The 20,673-nt window shown below is 36.3% G+C and overlaps 1 protein-coding gene across 3 annotated transcripts in view; it reads right to left on the bottom strand.

Moving 5' to 3' along the window:
- The window catches only part of KCNH8 (potassium voltage-gated channel subfamily H member 8), a 195,918-nt gene that overhangs the window by 122,700 nt on the left and 52,545 nt on the right, over positions 1 to 20,673 (bottom strand). For all 3 annotated transcript variants that reach the window (XM_055806728.1, XM_005234661.3, XM_055806729.1), the window contains exon 2: positions 9,317 to 9,550. In XM_055806728.1, the coding sequence (XP_055662703.1) occupies positions 9,317 to 9,550 (234 nt within the window). The remainder of the gene's footprint in view (positions 1 to 9,316; positions 9,551 to 20,673) is intronic.

Here is a 20,673-nt window from a genome sequence, read left to right as displayed (position 1 = left end):
GTCTTTGGTCTGACAATATTGCAAGAAAAACTAACAGAACACATATGGACTATCAGGTAGATGACTTATGTGGTCACTGATGGTTGTGCTAACACTTGCGTAGGAGTAGTAAAGAAGGCTCAAGGACTTGTTTCCCCAGGTTCTGTATGGCAAGCAGATCATACTTGTATCCTCAAGTAACTCTCCCTACAAGCTTTAACAGTCAATGCAAATCCATTCCAAAATACCTTAAACCAGAATACAGTGTATCCCAAGAGTGTGGTAGAGGAAAGGTGATACTTAAGATACCTTAGTAACAAAGTAAAAATTGTATTTCAGTATAAATAAGTAGGTATTAATCCTGTGGAGCTGATTTAGAAACCTCCGTTAAAAATATCTCTGCATGCTTCTGTACAGGCTATAGAGTACCGTGTGAAATTATTCAGATCTATCACATCTCGCCAGAGAATGTGTAAACTCCTCCTCCATGTGTCCACTCTTCTTTTCTGTGCCCAGTTTCAAACTACACTGTGGTCCTGCTACTGCCAGGTAACTCAGTGACTCACATGTCACGTTCCCCAGCACGTCTAACTTTTTCTGCCATCACTGCCATGATGGAGAGATGGAAATGATGTTCTAAGAGAAGACACTTCTCAGCACAGCAGTCTCCGATCCTTGCCTCTCCTGCAAACTGCCAGTGTTAAGCAGAAAGGCTTAACTCACCACCTCAAAGTCTCCATTTATTACTATGTGCACAGACTACCTCTGTCATGGCAGCTCCAAGTTTGAGTGCCTGACTTTTCCAACTTCGTGCTCTTCACATATTTTTAATGCAACAGCTAGTACAGTCTGCAGTGCACATTTTATGTAAATTAGTTTATGAGTTCATTAGTTTATGAGCTCCTGCTCATCTACATTTCAGCTTTTTTTACTCAGCTTTCCTGTCTCTCCTTTTATAACTCCACTCTTTCCTACTTAATGAAACTCGTTTCAGAATCCTCTACTTGCATTTGAGTTTTCATTGAGCAAAAGCAGAGAAGCTAAGCAATGCCTGTTAAAGCCATGTGACGTACATTATCCTTATGTGTACTACTTATTTTTTGTCTGCTCTAATTTCCTTTTCCTATCTCCATCCAGATTAGAAAAGAAAACTGCGTTTAAGGAGATAAATGCTTCCCTGATGTAATACATTTACCAGGTTACATTTATAACAATTAGAAAAATACACAGGATTATCTAAAAACTCAGTTAAGTCAATGAAATGCATTATGTTTAAACGCAAAAAGCTTCAGGGCGGATTCATAAATATTATCAGTCTGCAACCTCCCTTTCCTCCACCTCCAATGATCATTACTCATCATAATATTACAAGGCATTCAGCATTTGTCAGCTAAATCCTGGGAGAGTACTAATTGAGACAGTCTATTATATAAATAAATATCCAATATCTATAGTTAAAGTGGGAAAGAAACCCAACATAAAACATAACCAACAAAACCCAAACCAAAATACTTTTTCTTCAATAGCTTTGTACGGACTGTTTCAGAAATAGTCAGGCTCAACCCTTCCTGAGCAGTCTAGTCTTTACTGTCTTCAGTTGAATTCTGTTTTTTTCATTGCTTTGAGTTGAGCAATCCTAAAATGAGCAAAAAATTGTTTCCCTTGATTACTGTATTTTTGAAATCTATTGCTAAAACACTGTTTACAACCTATGGTCCTTATTCCTTTTGGGTTTTCAGAGCTTCTAATCCAACATGTAGATGTAATCATTGCATTAAATATGATTTCTCAGTCTACTGAGGGTTGTACTTTTTTTAAAAAAAAGCCAAGACATTTTCTAAGGCCAGGGTGATCTTTCATATACATGTATCTGTGCATATATATTTACATGTATACACACATATATATGAAACCCCCATGTATTTATAAACGAGTTTTTTCATTTCTCTCTTTCTCCCTATAAGCTACTTAATCTTTTTGAAACTGTGTCTGGTATTTTGACATCAGGAAGAGTTTTAGTCCACATTCATCTAAACACAACCACGTTTTCAAATGACATTACCGTGCTTTTAAGCTTATATTCTCTTCAAAAGAAGCTTTAAAGATGACACAAAACTTCTTGTAAGCAAAAACAGAGCAAGACCAACACAGACCACTACACTTATAAAGACAACTTTCCAATTTTTCAGTTTCAAGAAACAAGTGATAACAACATAAACAAAAATATCTTCTTGCAAGATATTTTTGTGACCCTCATTCTGGAGTGTCTAACAGCAGCAGACCCCAGAAACAGGAGGTCAGGGGTCTGCAGAATGGGAGGTCTCCCAGCCCTGGGAGAAGTGCTGGTCACAGTCTCATGGTTATTCATATAGCTTTCAGCAGACATTCCACAGGGAAAGAGGGAATTCCGCCGGTTAGTTGTCCACTTACATCACAAAGCTCCATTTTAGAAACGGATCATTTATTTTTCACTGCTTTTTCCACAAGCTTCGGTCAGAGAAATTATTTTGCTTAATCAGTGCCAGTATAGTCTCTGTCTATTATTTTAGTTTTATCTGTTAGTACTAATCAGCAGGTTTTAAGCAAGTTCGAAGATTTTCTGTTGAGCCCACGATTCTAGAGCTTTAACCTGCTGTTGGCATGCTGCCCACTGGCACCTTTCTGGAAGGCAGGGGCTAACGCTGGGACCTGAGAAAGGGTCAGGTCATGGACCTGGATTGATACCTCTGTCCTGCCAGTTTTATGGGTTTTGTACAGAAGGGTTTTGAAACACACACTGAGGAATTACATAACGCTGTAGAGAAGATTAATCTTCCCAGTTCACCACTCGAATCCATGTGAGCACATGCTGTAAACAGACTCTGAGCCTGCTCAGTGAAAAGAATTATAGTTACCCCACCAGTTGGAAAGAAGTAGGTTTTAACCGTTTAATTACTTAATTGCTCTATAAAATCAGACTGCTTTTGCAACTCCCCAGTCAAATCAGTGAGAGGGTTCAATAGACAGTTTTAACATGAGCTTCCTGACACTCTCTCAAAAAACTATGGAGCTAATGCAAGGACTCATTGCAATTTTCAGCACAGGAGGTGGCAAATAGTCTGCACTATGATCCTTCATGTGAATTTGGGGATCAGGAACAAAACAAGAAAATGTCAGCAGAAGAGATGCATGTAGTCATCAGGAGAAATGGTGCTTTGATGTTTCTTTAACAAAAGAACAGCCTACCTCATGATGAAGCACGGGGACAGAAGTTATTTGGCTCAAGTTTGATTTAAAAACTCATAAAAATAAAATGTAGCCTATCAGCAGCCTCAGTGTGGCTATAAAATTGTGAGAAAATTTGAAGCGTGACTGGTCTGATGTAGTACAAACATCCCCACCTACGTCTTCTCCTAAAAAACAGATGTATAGAAAGCAGCATAATGAAATATATCTTTTTTTAAAAAAGTGCATACAAGCATTACTACCAGCCATTCATACTAAGTGCAGCTGGAAGCCTAGCATGCCTGTATGGAAACACTAATCTGTCAGCATCTGTAAGCGATGAAGGGCCCATCACTTTGCAACAATGCAATAAACAGCAGGAAACTCTCATACAGATTTATTTACTTATCAGCGTGCTTCTAGGAGAACAAATCTTTTCCCAGTGAATTATGTTTTTAATAAATCATTTTGCTATTGAAAGAAACTATTAGCCAATGTCACCGTGAGTGCCATCAGAACGAAGTATCAGCGCTGTCAGTCAGTAAGCAGCAATCTTGTTGAGGTGTCATTAAATTGCAGCAAAAGATCTAGGATATATCAGATCACATTGCACATGGGATTTTACTTTTTTTTTTTTTTTTTTTTTCCTTCTAATTGAACGGTTTTGTCTCCTTGTAGGGTTTTGCTGACTGCTTTACCTGAGGCTCTGCAGAGTTTAAGCCAGAGCTCTCTGGCACATCTTCCTCTTCTGCTGCAGAAGCTGGGACCGTCTCTAAAACACCTACACACTTCAAGACTATACATTATCTTTCACCAGAGGCCATCGTTCAATCAAATGAAGTGTTCGGGGAGAAAAGGAGACCAAAATTCTGTCTTCTGTGAAACAGAGGAAAATAAGGACATGCCTTCTCTCTATGTCCCAAACTATACTGCTTTTTAAGAGAAAGGCTTTCCCAAGATCACTGAAAATTCCTAAAGTTTACTGAGCTATGTGGAAGGGGGGGAAGAAAAAAGGAAAAAGGGGAAAAAAAAAAAAAGAAAAAAGAGGATGTTTTTATAAAGATACCAATTATTGCTTATGGCTCATGTAATTGCAATTATGTATAACCACCAGATTAATTTTTTAGTGTTGCTTGTTCTTTTTATTTCCCTTCTGTATTTTGTTCTGTAATTTAGATAATGTGAGCAAAACAACCACAAAAGCTTTTTAGCTTTCTTATTTTTAGGCCACATTTTTAAGGCAGACCAGAATTGAAGTCATGTTGCTGCGAACTATCCTGCTAAGCAACTTGTCAAGGGACTTCCTCTACATTAGCAACTAGACGTCACTAGAAAATTGATGTCCCTGTATGGAAATTTCCCTCCCCCCTCCAGTTAGAAAATTCTAAGAAATGCCTCTTCTCTAACTGCTGGGCTTAACATTTCCCAAAGACATGGTGGGTTTCAGGAGATTTTTAAAACAAAGTTCATATTAAAAATGTACCATACAACTCCCCTGTTTCAAAATGCTACAAGATGTTTTCAGACAACCATTAAAAGCAGGTTTTAAAACTTCTTGTTGGAAAAAAGGGATACCATTCCTGCAATGAGCAAAATACTTTTTGTAGGGAAGAAAAGCTTTAAGAAAACCTGATTTTCTTTCATTTTAAAGGAAATTAATTTTCCTTAAATTTATTTATAATTAATTAAATCTTCTATAATTTTAAATAAGATTAAATTCATCATCTAAAAAAAGCTTTCTTCGTTTCCTTAACACAAGTCATGCATTAACTGCAAATAATGTAATGGAGCCTTTGTTATTCTGTAGCCGCATTATTCAGCTGCAGCCATGGCAGAGGCTATATAGATGATGTCTCATAGCTTGAGGCTTATTTCATTTGCCTCTGGCTGTCATTGCTGCTCGTGCGAGAACACTGCTACACCTAGACTTCAAATGGCCTCTTACCTGATGGTATCTAGTAAGTCAGTAAGAGGCTCTGACTTTCACCCTTACTCTACTCATGTTCCACTCACCTGAAATAATACCTTGGTCCTGACCTTCCAGATAATCATACAGAGTTATTAAAACACATATTCTCCTACACTGATGAGAAAAGCCCCAAAATACCTTGCTTTAATCATACCAACTCTTAAAACAAAAAACACACCAAAAAAAAAAAAAAAAAGCAAAATAACTATATTGTGCCTTCCTGACTTTATCATTTACTTACCAAATCTTTAGGGGCCAAGAACTACAAGGCACATGCCTAAGACATACCTCAGAAAGTGTTTAATTCATTTTACTTGTGGAAGATGACAAAGTGCAAAGTGTCCCTTGAGTCCAAGTGGCCTATCACAGATGAAGCAACTCTGCATGCAGCCAGGTCCTAAGGCAACTTGTGATGGTGGTCCCAGCAGCATCCACTCGCTCCAGTCCTCTTACAGCAGGGATTTTTAATTGCCCACAAAAATCTGCCCAAACAGCCCTGTTGTTGGGGTGCACAGGTAATACAGGCACCACAGTGACTCCTCTCAAACATCCGTAAATCTGAACTGGCTGTGGCTGATTACGTAGTGTTTCACACAAGCTACACGGACACAGAAAGAGGTCAATTTCCTTTCAGTGAAGGAAGGTTGTAGAACCAGTGCAGGTCTTCAGAGGGTGTGCGTAAGAACAAATCTCTTTTGAAACACTACAAACTGATTTTTGAAACATCGGAAATTGATCTGATGAGGTCATCAGTGAATCAAGGTGTGACCTTCTCAGCGGCAGCAGATGGACAGTTTAGACTGGACTAAGTCAATGATTATAGGGTTTATTGTAGCATCATCTTAGACTGTAACAGTAAGGGAAAAATCCACATTGCAGCTTAATTGTACTTCATCTTGGGGGATTATTAGGAGCTCATTAACTACATGTACTTGCTATTGATAAATTTTTGCAGTGGTCCAGCAGGGAGAAAAAGAAGGGTTTGTCTAAATGTAGTTCTGTAGCATAGTGTCCTTCTGCTTTTAGATTACTCTGAAAAAGAGATCCAGGGATTGAGTTCATTTCTCACAACTCACTTGAATTCAAAAAGGTTACTTTGCATTTCCATTATCATAATTGACAACTTAATTCATTGCAGATGTTTTGAAGGAAGTGTAGAAAGAGTAAGAGGAAAAAAAATCATTTAAGAAATCAGCTCCTAAGCTATAGAATTTTAAAACTTTCTGAAGAAGGCAACAATCATAAAATTCCTTGTCTTTTAATAGTTTGCTTTTCTGTCTTCAAAAAACCAATATAGCTCTGATAAACGAAAAGTTAGAACTGGATAAGGAACCAAAATAAATACTGAAAATATCACGAAAAGTGTATTTTGAGTGCTATTTTCAAAAGACTTCTCTCAAGCTGCTGTTACTGCTGCCACAGTTCTAATACTGCTCTGTGCTAACACAGCAGAAAACATCCTGGATGAGAAGGTATAGCCTGTTTATCCTATTCTAAGGATCCATTACAAAAACCCACACATGAATAAAAGTCCTATACACTTCTAGTCATTCCAGGAGGATTGTTTTCTTCCAACCCAAACCATTCTATGATCCTGTGATTGTATGATAAGAAAGCAAGAATAAGTTACTGCATTCATATAACCGTTTCCCTCACAGTCATTTCTTATCATAACGTTGTGCTCATTATTAAGCTTTTAAGAAGGATGCTGAGGGGTGTCAGTCTATTCTGTGAGCTCAGAATTATCCCTGAAGCTCAACTTCTATCCCTGGATTTATCCCTGAAGTGTACATTTGGTCTTATAGCTAGGCCTACAGAGCAAGGCTGTACCTCTGAATAGCGGACTAAAGCCAGATACGCAGTTTTAGTCTGACACCCTGAAGTCCTACTGGGACACTGAAGTGCAACCCTGTGACAACTAGGCATTGCTCGTTACTTGTCTCCCACTGACCTCCGTTCCTGGCATTATACCGGGCCTGACTATACCTAACTATACTACACCATATATAGACTATACTAGCCTAACTGACAATTATTTTCTGTATCGGGTAAGCCTGAAGGTATCCATACAGTCATTTTGGGGTGATTATTGCCAAAGTTCTTCTTTCTTCAAATATTTTTTAAACATTTTTCTATAGCAAAGACTTTTTTTTTTCTTTTTTTTTTTTTCTGCCAATGTTGAATAAGACTAACAGCTTCAGAAGTTCAATTTTTCTTCTGTGAAAAACCCAACACAACTCCAGACTTGAAACATTTAGTTAAAATGGGTCATTTACCAAATTTGGTGTCTGCAATTTGCAGCTCTGTTGAAAAAACAAAATTACTTTTAAGATAAATTTTGCTTTTATTCAAGAACAGTCTCATGTTATTTTTATACCTATTCATTTCTGTTTCCCAGTGGTACAGAAATACATGAGAATGGAAAATATAATAGGCATCCTGGCAAATTTATTCATACTCAGAAAATGTCTTGGAATGGCTTCCCGTCAAACTGTACACAGGGATGCAAGTAGGATAGATTGTGGGAAATCTTTTATCCTAATCAATTTCTCTTAATCTATTTATCTGTGGTTCAGTTACTTTACTGTTAAGCAAATTGACCTGCAATCTCTTTCTGCCTGCATTAATCGTTTCTATTATAGGTTTGAAACACCCTTTCATAGTGCAAAGGAATCACAATTTATCATTTAGGACCAAGACAGTGAAATGAATGTGTTAGCTTTACTTCTTTCTTTTACATACATTGAAATCTGGTCTCACCATGCCCACTCATCACTGTACAATACTTGAGAAAAGCAGCTCCTATCCTTCCAGATTAAAATAATTCTTCCTTATACTCAAGACATGATCTACAAATTTGAAACTACTTTCTTTGAATAACCTTCATAAAACATAAGTTCAAGGAACTATAGGAGTCTCTTCTAAATGCAAAAAACCCAACGTTAAACACCACCTCCAAGCCTCCCCAAAAAGACAAGAGAAGGAAGCATTTAGCAGCATCTTCAGAATAACTTCAAAACTTAACACTGTGAAAAACAGCAGACATAAATACAAGCCATCTAAGCAACGTTTCTCTTTTTGATATGTTACGGAAAGCGAAGCTGTCTTCTAAGATTCTAAATCACCGACTATCTTCTTGTAAAAAAAAAAAAGTTACTTTTAGAAAATAGCTTTTAAAAATATCTAATATAATAGTAGTAATATTTGAGGGGAAAATGTTTCATTAGTAAAGACGTGAGTAGAATCTATGAAGACGACACATGGTCTAAACGTATGCCTAGAAATTCTAGCCTTATAATAAAACAAAAGGTGATACTCGGCAAGCAGCCATGGATCCATTGAACCCATGGATCATTAAACACATGTGAAGGCTCCTATATCACTAAGGCGGCTGCAGTCCTGTCAGTATCTCACACTTAGTGTCACCTGTTTGAAGATCACATGAACAATGGCAGCGTAAATGCTTACAGCACAGGTGCACTAAAGAACCTGATATAAATGAAACAAGCTGGTAAGTGTGCATGGTGGGGTGCTTGCTTCCATGGCTCATTCATCTTGACTATGAAACTGTCCTTATAAATGCCCTACCACAGGAGTGAAAGCTTTGATGGTGCAACCTGAAATTTACTGAAGTCGATGGAGTTGCTTAATGCCCAGAAATGTTTTTTTAATGTGACGATGCATACTTAAATATAAATTTTACTTAAAGTACTTACCCACTTCTTGAAAATCATTATTATTGCATTGAAATATAGTGGCTGAGCATTTTGTTGATGGGACTGAAAATTGTACAGAGTCATGGTCTACCATATGGTGAGTATTAATTTTTTAATTTAAGTTTCAGCAGTTAAGGGTAAGAACTGCAATACGTGAAAAAGTAGAAAATGCCATGTCACACTGAGTGCAGATAACACGGTGTCTCATCATGCAGTTTAGGATCCTAAATTTGTTCTATGCATCTTTGTGACTTGTCATATACTTACATATAATCAGTAATATTGATATAAACGTAGTCTCAATGTGAACTGTCTTTATTCAAATCTGTTCTTGTAGGACTGATTATAGACATAAAAAATCATTACATAAAAATGCATACTATATATCATATGCATTAATGCTAAGTTTCATTCTTTGGGACTAACAAAACAGGAAAGAAAAACTTACCATTCTTCTTATAGAACATGATTTCTCCTTTGAACTCTACCTTTTCCTCCAGTGATTTCTCAATTTGAACAATCATCTGCTCATTTGTTTCAGCACCAAGTAAAAATTTACAGCTGCAGCTCTTCTGCATGACTTCAGTTCGTGCAAATCCAGCAAGCTCACAGAAGCCATCTGAGCAGTAAACAATAGGGAATCCCTTAGCCACCTGAGCATTTGCAAGGATGAAGTTACTATCTGTAGAAGAACACAAAAGTGAAACAAGAATTACAGTCTGATTTCTACATCATTTGACGTAACACTTCCTTTAGATTCATAGAAAGGCACAACTGGACATGGCGTTTAAAAGCGAAGTCCCAACTGCCTGCAAAACACAATTCAAATTCTGGTTTTAGACCATTAGTCTGAAAGTCAAGTTTTACAGCTCACAAAACATCTTCATAAGATGGTTCCTCATGGCTACGTACAGCTTGCCTCACTGCATCCTCAAGGAATAATTTATGATAACTGTCTCTGAGATGGATGATAGCACATTAAAACAACCACTTGACCAAAGACTGGTGACAAACATGGAAGCTTTGGAGATATTTCAAAGGTGCTGTTATGCTCCCACTCAAACTACTCCGCAGTCTGAACATGCACAGCTATATCTTAAAAAAACCGAATCCCTCTATGCTCTCAGTAAACTAAAGATGATCTTTAGCGACACTCAAATTAATTTCTTCTGTATAATTTTTCAAGGGAATCCATAAAAGTAGAGTTGAGAGACATTCTGGGACTATAGGAAATTGTTTGTAGTTTGTTTTTGCTCCCCCCCCCCCTTTTTTTTTTTTTTTGAGGGAAAAAGATTTCACCCAAAAGCACTATCAGTTGTCTTCCAGAGCCCTACCACACTTCTCCCATATGAAACAAGCACATCAAAGATTGAACATCCTGTTACACCTTAATGCATTTTATACATTTTCATGTGTGTAAGATGTATGACAAATTCAAGAAGAGTATATTGACATGGAGATCAATCAACAAAAAGCAATGTTCCAGTCTGAGTTCAAATCCTTCACAAATCTTGCAGCCTAATAGCTCATTTCTATCCTTTGTAGAAGTGTCTTTGAAGGTTTTTTCCCTTCTTAAACTCTCATCACCAGCTTACATCAAGAGCTCTAGCACTTTATGGTCTTTTTAAATTAGCATGGAGACCCTTTCCAGATAATATATGAAGTTCTTATACATTATTTTTGCTTGTGTTTCTTTATCTTGAAGTGGTGGAGGGAAAGTTTTATGGGAGGAATCTGTCTACATTTCACATCGAGGGAGGAAAGACTATTTTTTGCCTATTGCTTATTAAGGAATGTTTACCTTGCAGCTTGCTAGCAGGAGCTTAGGAGCAGTTTAGTCCCAAGACAAATAACTCTCATTTTTCAGACTTATGTGCATGGGGATTCATGGGTATGCATTAAGGGAAAATACTATTAAATAACCCAGAATCCCTTGATAAATATTCATAAATTGAAAGAGAAATAATGAACTATTTCAATGGAAAACTCAGGTTGATATGCCTAATCCCCATACAGTGATATATTATTCATGAACAGGGAAGGTAGAGACAGAATTCAAAAAGCAAAATAGAGGGAGCGTAGGTCCATTTCAGTTTGAACTATCACAGGAGTTCTACATCCATGAAATTTCAATAACTTCAGCTACCTTACCCTTTTATTTACCCAAGGGATAAAATATTATGGCCGATACTGCTAAGGTTTCAGTATTTTAATGACAATGCCGAGGCTTTTTAAATGATCAACTTGCTCTTAAGCTTTACTTCATTCACTCACCTTTTGTTTAAAATTAATTAAAGTCTTTCAATAAATGATTTTTCTATTAAAACAGACTTTTCTCATTTGCCAAATAATTTGATTTAAAAATGCATTCTGGTTCAGTGCAGTGCTTGATTTAGCTGGTCATTTTTATTTGCCTAACTAGGGAATATGTATCATTATCATTCATGCACTGACATGCTGCTCCCCCTGTCAACACAAAACTAAATCCCCACACTGCCAAAAGAATTAAAATCATATGCTTGTAGTGCAGTTTAATGATGGTGCTACAGTGCAAGACCTGCAGATCATACGTTCCAAATGCTTCTGTAGCTATCAAATTAATTTCCTCCTGGGTTTCTTGTTGTTTAAGATATAATTTTGTGATGCAAAGATTTTTATTTATTTATTTATTTATTAATTCTGATTGTTGTGAATTGCATGAAGGAGAATATGGAACACCAGGACAGAAAGGATAGGGAGGATGCTCTCAGAGTGTAGGAGTGTTTGAATATCATTATGAACAGGAATACACTGGAGCTTACCAAGCTTATAATCATTTTATGAAAAATTTAAGACAGTCAAACTCTGCTGTTATCTACATACAAATAAGCCCAGAATACTCTTGGTTACTTTTGCATTCATATAAAAAACCAATTTACTTTTAAAAGTCAACCCAGTGAAAATTATATTCAACCTGAAGTTCAAATGAAACGATGAAAGATAAACCTGTAATCCCAAACTAGTAGACTAAGGGATGTATTATAATAATTTATTTTTTAAATTCCTTGTGATATTTAAGGATCAAGCAACATAATTTTATCCAATAATTATGTGTATAATCAAATTCTTCAGTAATATTTATTAAGTGATAATTGACATTTAATTATTACACAAAGCAATTTAAAAAAAGCTCATATGTTAAAATATTCTGGTTAAAAATTTATTTACTTCTGTAATTTATTTTCGTACCTTGGAATCTTCAATATCACTTGCTATTCCTAGGGCACATAAGGCATCAAATAATAATTCAAAAAACAAGAACTGAGGGTGAAATTTATATCATTCAGGCTACAGTGTGAAACAAATAACAAACCCAACATTTAATGCTATGATCTTCAGTGATAGCTTGCTAGATCAAAAAAAAAATCCAGAGTAGGAAGAATGAATGTTGAATTCCGTATTAATAGTTCAGCACATCAGCCTGAATATCAAGTTATTTTATTTGGGTTGGTTGATCAGGAAACAGTATTAGATTACTGGTAGGATGTTTTTTGGGTTGTGGGTTGTTTGTTTGTTTGTTTTTTACAAGAAAACACATTCAAGCTAAATTTATGATCTATTAAAAACCCTGTAACCTTGAGCCTTTGGGACTGTTTAGGAGTACAGGGAATTTGCAACAACATAGACTGCTGCAAATCTGTGAACAACCTGAAAGAATGGATTTTGACAAAACCACGAGTAGCAGTTTTCAACTCAGAAATTAAGTGCTATACATTTATGCAAATTAAATAAAAATAATTACATTGTGTATTCGTATATTAGCTTTGGATAAAAATACTTGCTTGTATATTCAAGCCTATGTGTGAAGCATAGAGGACGATTTAAAAGTGCTTCTCTTAAAGAATAGGACAAGAACCTTAGACACAAAAAAATCCAAGAACATTCACAAACTTTTCATTTAGCAGCAAGTCAGCAGAGACAGATGAATATGACAGAGGTATTCCACAAATATTCAGCACAATTTAAAAGCATATTTGTTTCAACTATCCTTGTTTTCCTTTGAGCTCATTTTCTCTGATGACCAAATCACTTTTTTTCACATGAAAGTGTGATACAAAGAATATTAGCAACTTGCACACCTGCATTTGCTTTGGAAGCAGGACATATTGGAGTGGATGGGACATTCACCAACAGAAGACTAGCATGGTTTCCAGAAACCTCTGCCAGACACATAATATAAAATCAGGGACAATTAAACAAGCTGAACCAGAACCATGCTAACTAACTACACCTTCAATCACAAGCTCACACACTGTTGCCCTGTTTCAATGACCTGAAAACCAGAAATTATAATCTAAGAAACAGAATAAATTTGTATCACATACCATCTGATACAGAGAGACAGGTTCATTAAATGTCCCATGACAGAATTTTAGAATTGAGATAATTAAAGGAAAAGGCTATTATGCAAGTCTCTGCTTCATAATTAATGCACACAATTTATCTGACTGTTTGTAATGAGACAATATTACAATTAAACTCAGCGCTCCCTTGATAAATCTTACTGTCATCTTATTTAGCAAAAAAAATGACAAAAGGGTTTTTGCTTTAATACTGTAGCTATGTCTGCTATAAATTTCGTTATTGGCCTTCCCCGATTCTTGTAACAGTTCCTTTCAAAGTCCAGATGGTTTCTGCAAGTCTTCATCTTTACCAGTGGAGAACATCTATCTGACTTCTTGTACAACTGAGTACAGCCAACCACCACACTAATTTTAAATATTAAATTATTTATGAATTAAAAAGGAAGGAAAAAAAACCTACAAAAAAAAATCCCTAGCAATTGAAGAAGCTGCAGTAATTAAACAAGTGACTCGTATTAGTTACTCTATCAAATGGAGAACAGTCCATAAATTCTTCTGGATAAAAGGATTTACTACATTTCAGTTTGATTCCACAGTTGCTACATGGGCAACTTCACAAGAGAAGTCGCATTCCAGGTTCACACAAATTACTATTACAGAACATGACCATGTTAACAGTTAAGATTACCTAACTGAAAGATTAAAATATTGCACATGAGAACATTTAGCTTTTTTCAGCACATTTAGATGCGAGTCTAATTAGAGTTCGAGCTCATTTACCAACTACTGTCCTTCTAATATGACTGAGACCAAGATGATTTTATAATGTATAAACTTTCAAATATTAAGGTTCCTCTTGAAAACCTCAGTGCAGTTAACTGGGTCATTAATGGAAGGTTAAAATTTATCCAGATCTAAGTGACTCAGAAAGAAAGTTGATTACACTGGTACTTCTTCACATCCTTCACTAAAAAAAAAATATATTCCAGTAAATTTACAGTAGTACAATAAAAGGTAAAACTATTGCATAATAAACTGCAAGTGTGGACTGATGAACAAAGGACCCTTCGCTGTAAGCTATATAATTGATTTAATTGGCCATGTCTTTTCAAATAAAGGCTGACATTAATAAGGAAACTTATTTATAAAATTGGCTAACAGTTACAAATTCAGAGTGTGAAAAACAAAAATAATGTCTGAAATACCTGGCTCTATGGGCTCAGCTCAAGGGTAAGCTGCCATAGCTCCCACTTAACCTGCATTACCAAAATGAATTCCCATTATGTAAAGTTCTGAGTTCAGCAGCTAAGAAATCAACCTTTCACTTTGCATTTACAATAATATTTAGCCTGACAGTGAAAATGCTTTACTATATACAATATTTATAGCTACAAAGAGAGTTAATTTGTAATGCAGTTCGGCTTAGAGACATCTAAGCAAAACTTGGACATCTGGTTGCTAAATCACCTCCTAGTTTTATTGATAAACACAGATCATAAGCCATTTAAGAGACTTGGTGTTTAACGATCTCAGACTCAGCCTTCAGTGCCATTAGTGCACCAGGTCAATACTAGAATACTGACTGCAGCTTTCTTCATGACCAATCAAAGCACCTATTCCTAGAACAAAGCAGACAAAAAAGCCAGACAGTAGCAGAGGGAAACAAAATAAAAAGCAAAAGCAAAAAAATAACCCTCACGGTGAAATGGGCTCTAAGATTCTGGGCAGGGGGGAATCATTTACTCTTCCATTAGAAATCTCTGTATATGTTCCTATTGCTTTTCTATTCCCAATCTGATTTGCATCTACTTGAACTCTAAAGTGTAAGGACTCAGAAGGACTTTGATCAAATAGTACCAATGCTGTTACTGCTTGTTTATCAGCTCAGAGCACCTTTCAAATCAAAAAACAGTGCAATTGTAATGGATAAACTACAGTAAAGGAGAGGAACTTTTGGAAGAGATGGCTTTGAAGTTCTAGCAAATTAAACTCCACCAGCATAAATCTACATCTTTTCCTCAAAAGGAAATGCTAACCAGTCTCAGATATGTATTTTCACTTTTTTCTTTATAAGTACCTGGAATTGCAAAATCACATTACACATATGTTAAGTGCAACAACAGTTTAAATCAACTAGACTAAGGTGAATCAAGGTTGCAATTAAGTATTTATTTTCCTACCCTTAAGCTGTGTAGATTTTAACAAAATTTATTTTTTCAGTAAAAAATTATTACATTCTATTTGGTAAGCTTTGTTTGTGTTACTAATTGCGTGGTGACTGCTAGCACACAGTGCTGACATAATTAAAAATGGTATGTTGCAGTTATCAAATATTTCCATGCTAGTGCAATGTTTTATAGGCATTGAAATGTTTGATATATATGCAGTTATCAAATATATCCATGCTAGTGCAATGTTTTATAGGCATTCCTACAAGTGAAGCACCACTTGCCAATGGAAAAGACAGAAAAAAGAAGACATCAGCAGAGAAGAGACACAGCAACTCATGAGTCACCGGCACACTGTCACAACACAGTGTCATCCAGAAGGGTCTCAATGGGAACTGAAGGTGCTCGTTTACCCAGCAGAACTACCTCTGGGTAACTAGAGTTCTGTCTAACTTGGTAAACAGAACTACCCTCTGTCTACCAAGGTAGCTCAGCTGCTGCTTGGTGTTTTCTGTGGATGCCCACTGGAGAGCAAAGATTCCTGCCTCTAAAGGAAGCGTGTTTTGCAGTTTCTCCAATAAAATACATGGAAATTTTAAGTTCACCCACCAGGCAGAAGGGCCATTTGTGTAACCTAGCTATATTAAATTTGCTTTTTTCCCCCGTCTGTTTTGTTAATTTAAAATTCACCTGGAATGGTAGAAATGGAATTGCTGTAAGTCAGGCCGACACATTGAGTTCTCATATCATATAGTCTAATTGTTTAAGAGCCTGGGATCATGAGTTGGTGTCAAGTGTTCAACCAAGAGAAAGGTTTGCAGATTAACAGTCCTCCTGAATAGAAACATTTTAAAGAGCCACATCCTTGTCAAACATTTACCAATGTGATCCTGTCCATACCTTCCTTTATCATCTATCTGAAATAGGAATAAAATAAAGAGTTGAAAGCTCATTTGTTTACAGCTGGTTTAAGCACTAATGTCACACACAATTGATTACTCAGTTTACAGGCATACCGGACTTTCACCACTGCGTCGTATTTCATGGTTTCAGTGTCCCACACATGCCTTTACTAAGTATCCTGCCTGATGAACCTGCTTATACTACTACTGTAGTGGATAGCCCTTTGGATATTTGCCCTCAGTGTGTGTACTGCTACTGATGTTGCAATATATCCAAGCAGGCAGATGTTATGGATGCTGCCAACAGAGCTAGTGGAAGAATACAGGAAATAGATTGGTGAGACGTTATTCCTGCACACCTGTGAGGAAGAACTTAAGCTATACATTTTTAACCTGGTGTGAAATGCCTTTAAAATATCATGTTCCTGCCTCTTTGAAATCTAATGCTCGTTTCTTCTTATTAGACTATATTGATTATGAAGTGGTAGCTCAGGGGCTTGGAAAATATCCTGATGCCTACTATAGTGGAAATAAGGAACTGGATTTCTTTACAGTGTGTTGATTTGTGGAAGAACTATTTACCTACTGTTTAGAAAGTTTCATCTTATCACTTGAAACATGTAGATTCTGTGAAAATTTATTTCGCCTTTGGAAGTAACCATGGGAAAAATACTGCGGTACAGCAGACTGTACGCAAAAGAAAGTTACCAGCGTAAGAAAATATCACATGTTGCTTTTACATTCTCTTGTTTTATATATATAAGAAACATTCATCATTTCATACAAGTGCTATACTACACTGAAGTTGTTACTCAAAGCAGCTCTAAGCTGCTTTTCATGTATGCTAGTTCATGTACACATTTCTGGGCTGTTCACTGTCACTTTAACAATCCTCTGCAACCCCATGACATTTTCATGCCAGCTTGTGGTGACTTCTACTGTATTGATTTCTCTCTGCAATTATTATACTTCAATATTAAGGTGCTAGGAGTCCAGGGCTAAAAGTAACCATTTTGAGCCTTTGCAGTTTATATGCTACTCTCTCAGTCCCTGAAAACAAAGGGTACTTTGAGTTAATTTTAATGGGGATAAGAAGCTGACTCCCATGTGCCTATTCCAGTGAAATGAGTTCTCTGTAAACTGCAAGAATTTCTACATGCAGTTTTCTCAGAGAAGCAACACCAACACTAACCTAAAATGATGCTGTGGAAATAAAGTCTGTTCACAGAACGTTCTTCTGACAAACTGACAGTAATTGTGTCAAAAATGGTTCAGAAAATGATGAACAGTATCCAGGAAATGTAATTTCCAGAAAAGATAGAGTTCTATACTGCACTATTTACCATAACAAAGGATTACAGCGTGTATCCCAAACTCAACCTTTCTGAATCAAAATAGTTCTAAGAATCTCAGTATAGGGCTTGCTGACATTGTACTCTTGAGCAAGATCTGTAAAAAAAAAACCCATATTTTGGGGGTGGAAGAGGATGACAAGGAGTTTACAAGTGAGAATATACCTAAGTTATCATATTCAAAGGAATATGAACCATCTTATAATGGGTTTGCCAGCTGGGAATGATCTCATAAAAAATCCAGATGAAAAATGCTGAAAACTGTGGAAGGACCAGTGGTGGTGTTGAACAAACAAGCAGAATAACCTTCATGAAAAAGTAAAGTAGACGTCTGAAGTAGACATAAGCCGTTATTTCTTATAAGGAAGTTACTATGGACCTCCTGAAGGACTGGTACAGTTTAGAGCAGGCGTACCTGAGCTTAGATCTACTTATGTACAGTGTATGTATCCAATACACAAACATATATATTTATGTAAGATACTCAGATAATCAAGGCAGAAGCTGCTGGAGGAACCTGAAAGACTGAAGGTGAACATTGCCAGAAGATGGTCTTCTGAAGAAAAATCCAGATTTTGGCTGAAGAAGTGGATATAGTTTGAGAAATTCATAGCGTTTGGAACTCCCCTGCAGTAAGGAGTACAGGTATAAATACAAACTAAAATTCTCAGGGTTTTGATTACCTTAGAAGAAGAAAGAAATAAATTGGACCAAGTATTGTCTCAGTGAAGGAAAATCAGGCACAGGAAAAGTGCTATCAAAACAATCCCTGAATTTAACCTCAAAGAACTTTGTGCAAATAAGAGGAATAAACATACCAAAATCACAAAGGGACTGAAGATACTTGGTTACTGAAAACTTAGACCTTTTCATGTCTGCTTGTTTTGTTTTATTTCTTGTTCTTTTTTAAAGGAAATAAAGAGGTTAAGTAGCACAGAACCACATTTGGCATTCCTATAGCAGATGTTATTTTCATTCTGTGGTGGAACAAAACCAATTCCCCTTTCCACCGCCTTCCCCCTAAAATGCTGCCCAAATGAAACAAAACTTACATCAAAAGGAGACTCACATCAGAAAGAGACTCACATCAGAACAGTAGGTCAGTGTTCACCAATTAATGCAAGACCTAAACCTCCAGCATGCCAGGAAAATGTTATCTATTAACTGTACTGCAGTGAGTCAGTGTCGTTAGGTAACCAAGTAACTTTTACGGCAATTTTTCAGTCAAAACAAAATTACATTTGGGTTTTGACTAAATTTTTCTTACTGGTCCAAAATAGTTTCAGAAAAAAAAAAAAATGTCGCCACTATACTTGCAAGACAATGACAACACTGCTTTTGTTCCACAGAAATGAATTATGAATATGTCGCAATTAAACTCCAGTGTTGTTATGGGAGGTAGTTTGAAGTCTTGCCTTGTTTCTCCAAAGCCCAATCTAAGGAAAGTGATGAAGAGTGTCTTGACCAAAGGGCAGTTGCCATGTAAGAGAAAATAATCTTATTCATTGGGAGAGTTTTGAAATAATTTGTAAAAAGCCAGGTATTTACAGCATGGATTTGTCTAATCGCCTTTGGAAGAAACCATGGGAAAAAACACTGCGGTACCCCAGATACTGTACACAAAAGAAAGTTATCAGCATAAGAAAATACCATGTGTTGCTTTTATATTCTCTTTTATTTATTTATTTATATTTTTTTATATACAAATTTTTAATATATATATATTCATATATGTATAAGAAACATTCATAGTTTCACACAAGTGCTATGCTACCCTGAAGTGGCACTAAGCAAACCTAGAGAAAAAAAACTAAAAATACACACAAAGAAAAAAAGATTTTAGCAGAAACTGTGCAAGGTTCTATAAATTAAACTTACTGAAAACACCAAAAGTAGAAGAAAGCTCTAAGTTACAACATGATTATACTGCCACATTTCCTATGTTACCTGATGTTATAATTTCGGAAAATCATTGCTGTTCTAGGTACCGTTTGTAATGTAAAAAATAATTCAGAGAGACTGTAAGTCAGCTGGAGGATTTAACCAGCAGCACTGTATATACCAGCAGAAATACCTTTGTCCGTTGCATAACCTTTTGCAATCCAGGTGGCCACAATACTGATGCAGTGTAAACCTCTCCTTTAGCCTACTGAGCCGCAGTATCAGGGTCAGGAGCCACGTTTCCCCAGCAGTAATGGGAAGAGACTCCAGCAGTAATGGGAGGAGACTTAGTAACCTCTAAGTAAGGGGTTACTTAGAATTAGGACCTATATTTATCATATGGGCATCATATGGGGACTAAACTCCATTATGTCTAAGATAGACTGAACACTCTTAAAGCACAGAAACTGGGTAATATCAGTAAATAAACCATAAAAGACTATATATATACACAGGTATGCTCTAAATGTTGAGTAAATGCACCTGTCTTTTCTTCTTGCAAATAAAAGGCAAAGAATATCTGTAGGTTAGAGACTGTAAAACTAATTCCTTAACTGGAAATTCTTCTAAGCAAAGAGAATGGCTTTTTGTTGCTGTTTTTTGTTGGTTTTCTTTTTATTCTAACAAAATAAGGTGCGTGAGTTTGACCTTGTGAATTATATTGTGGTGTAGGAAAATCACTCTATTTCAGACATTCCCATATGAGTAGATAGACTCATTACACATATTGTGTACAACAGCATAAATTAACTTCCTTAAGTTACAGTAGCAGCAACAATAATTCTGAAAGACTTGGGTGGAAACTTCACAAAAACTACAATTGCTGGTTAAAAATAACAGACCAAAAGTGTGAAACCTGGACCGTTAAAGCATATATTCTCACACAAGTGGAGCAAACATATGGTATAGTGGATTAACATCAGAAATAGTAACAAATTTTGTGCAGTGCCTTAGGTACCATAGCACCTTACTCATAGTAACACTATGGTTCTGCTACTTGCAGCCCTGTAACCTTTACCTGCACTGTTGAGGTAGTGTTTTCAGAGCCTCCGTAGTATTATTTTTCCTTTATTCTTCTCCTACTTTTGTTCTTGTATTG

This window comes from Falco peregrinus, chromosome 5 (genome assembly GCF_023634155.1).
Source record: "Falco peregrinus isolate bFalPer1 chromosome 5, bFalPer1.pri, whole genome shotgun sequence".
NCBI lineage: Eukaryota > Metazoa > Chordata > Aves > Falconiformes > Falconidae > Falco > Falco peregrinus.
Note: the sequence above shows the minus strand (reverse complement) of the source record. Positions and strands in the feature narration are given on the sequence as shown.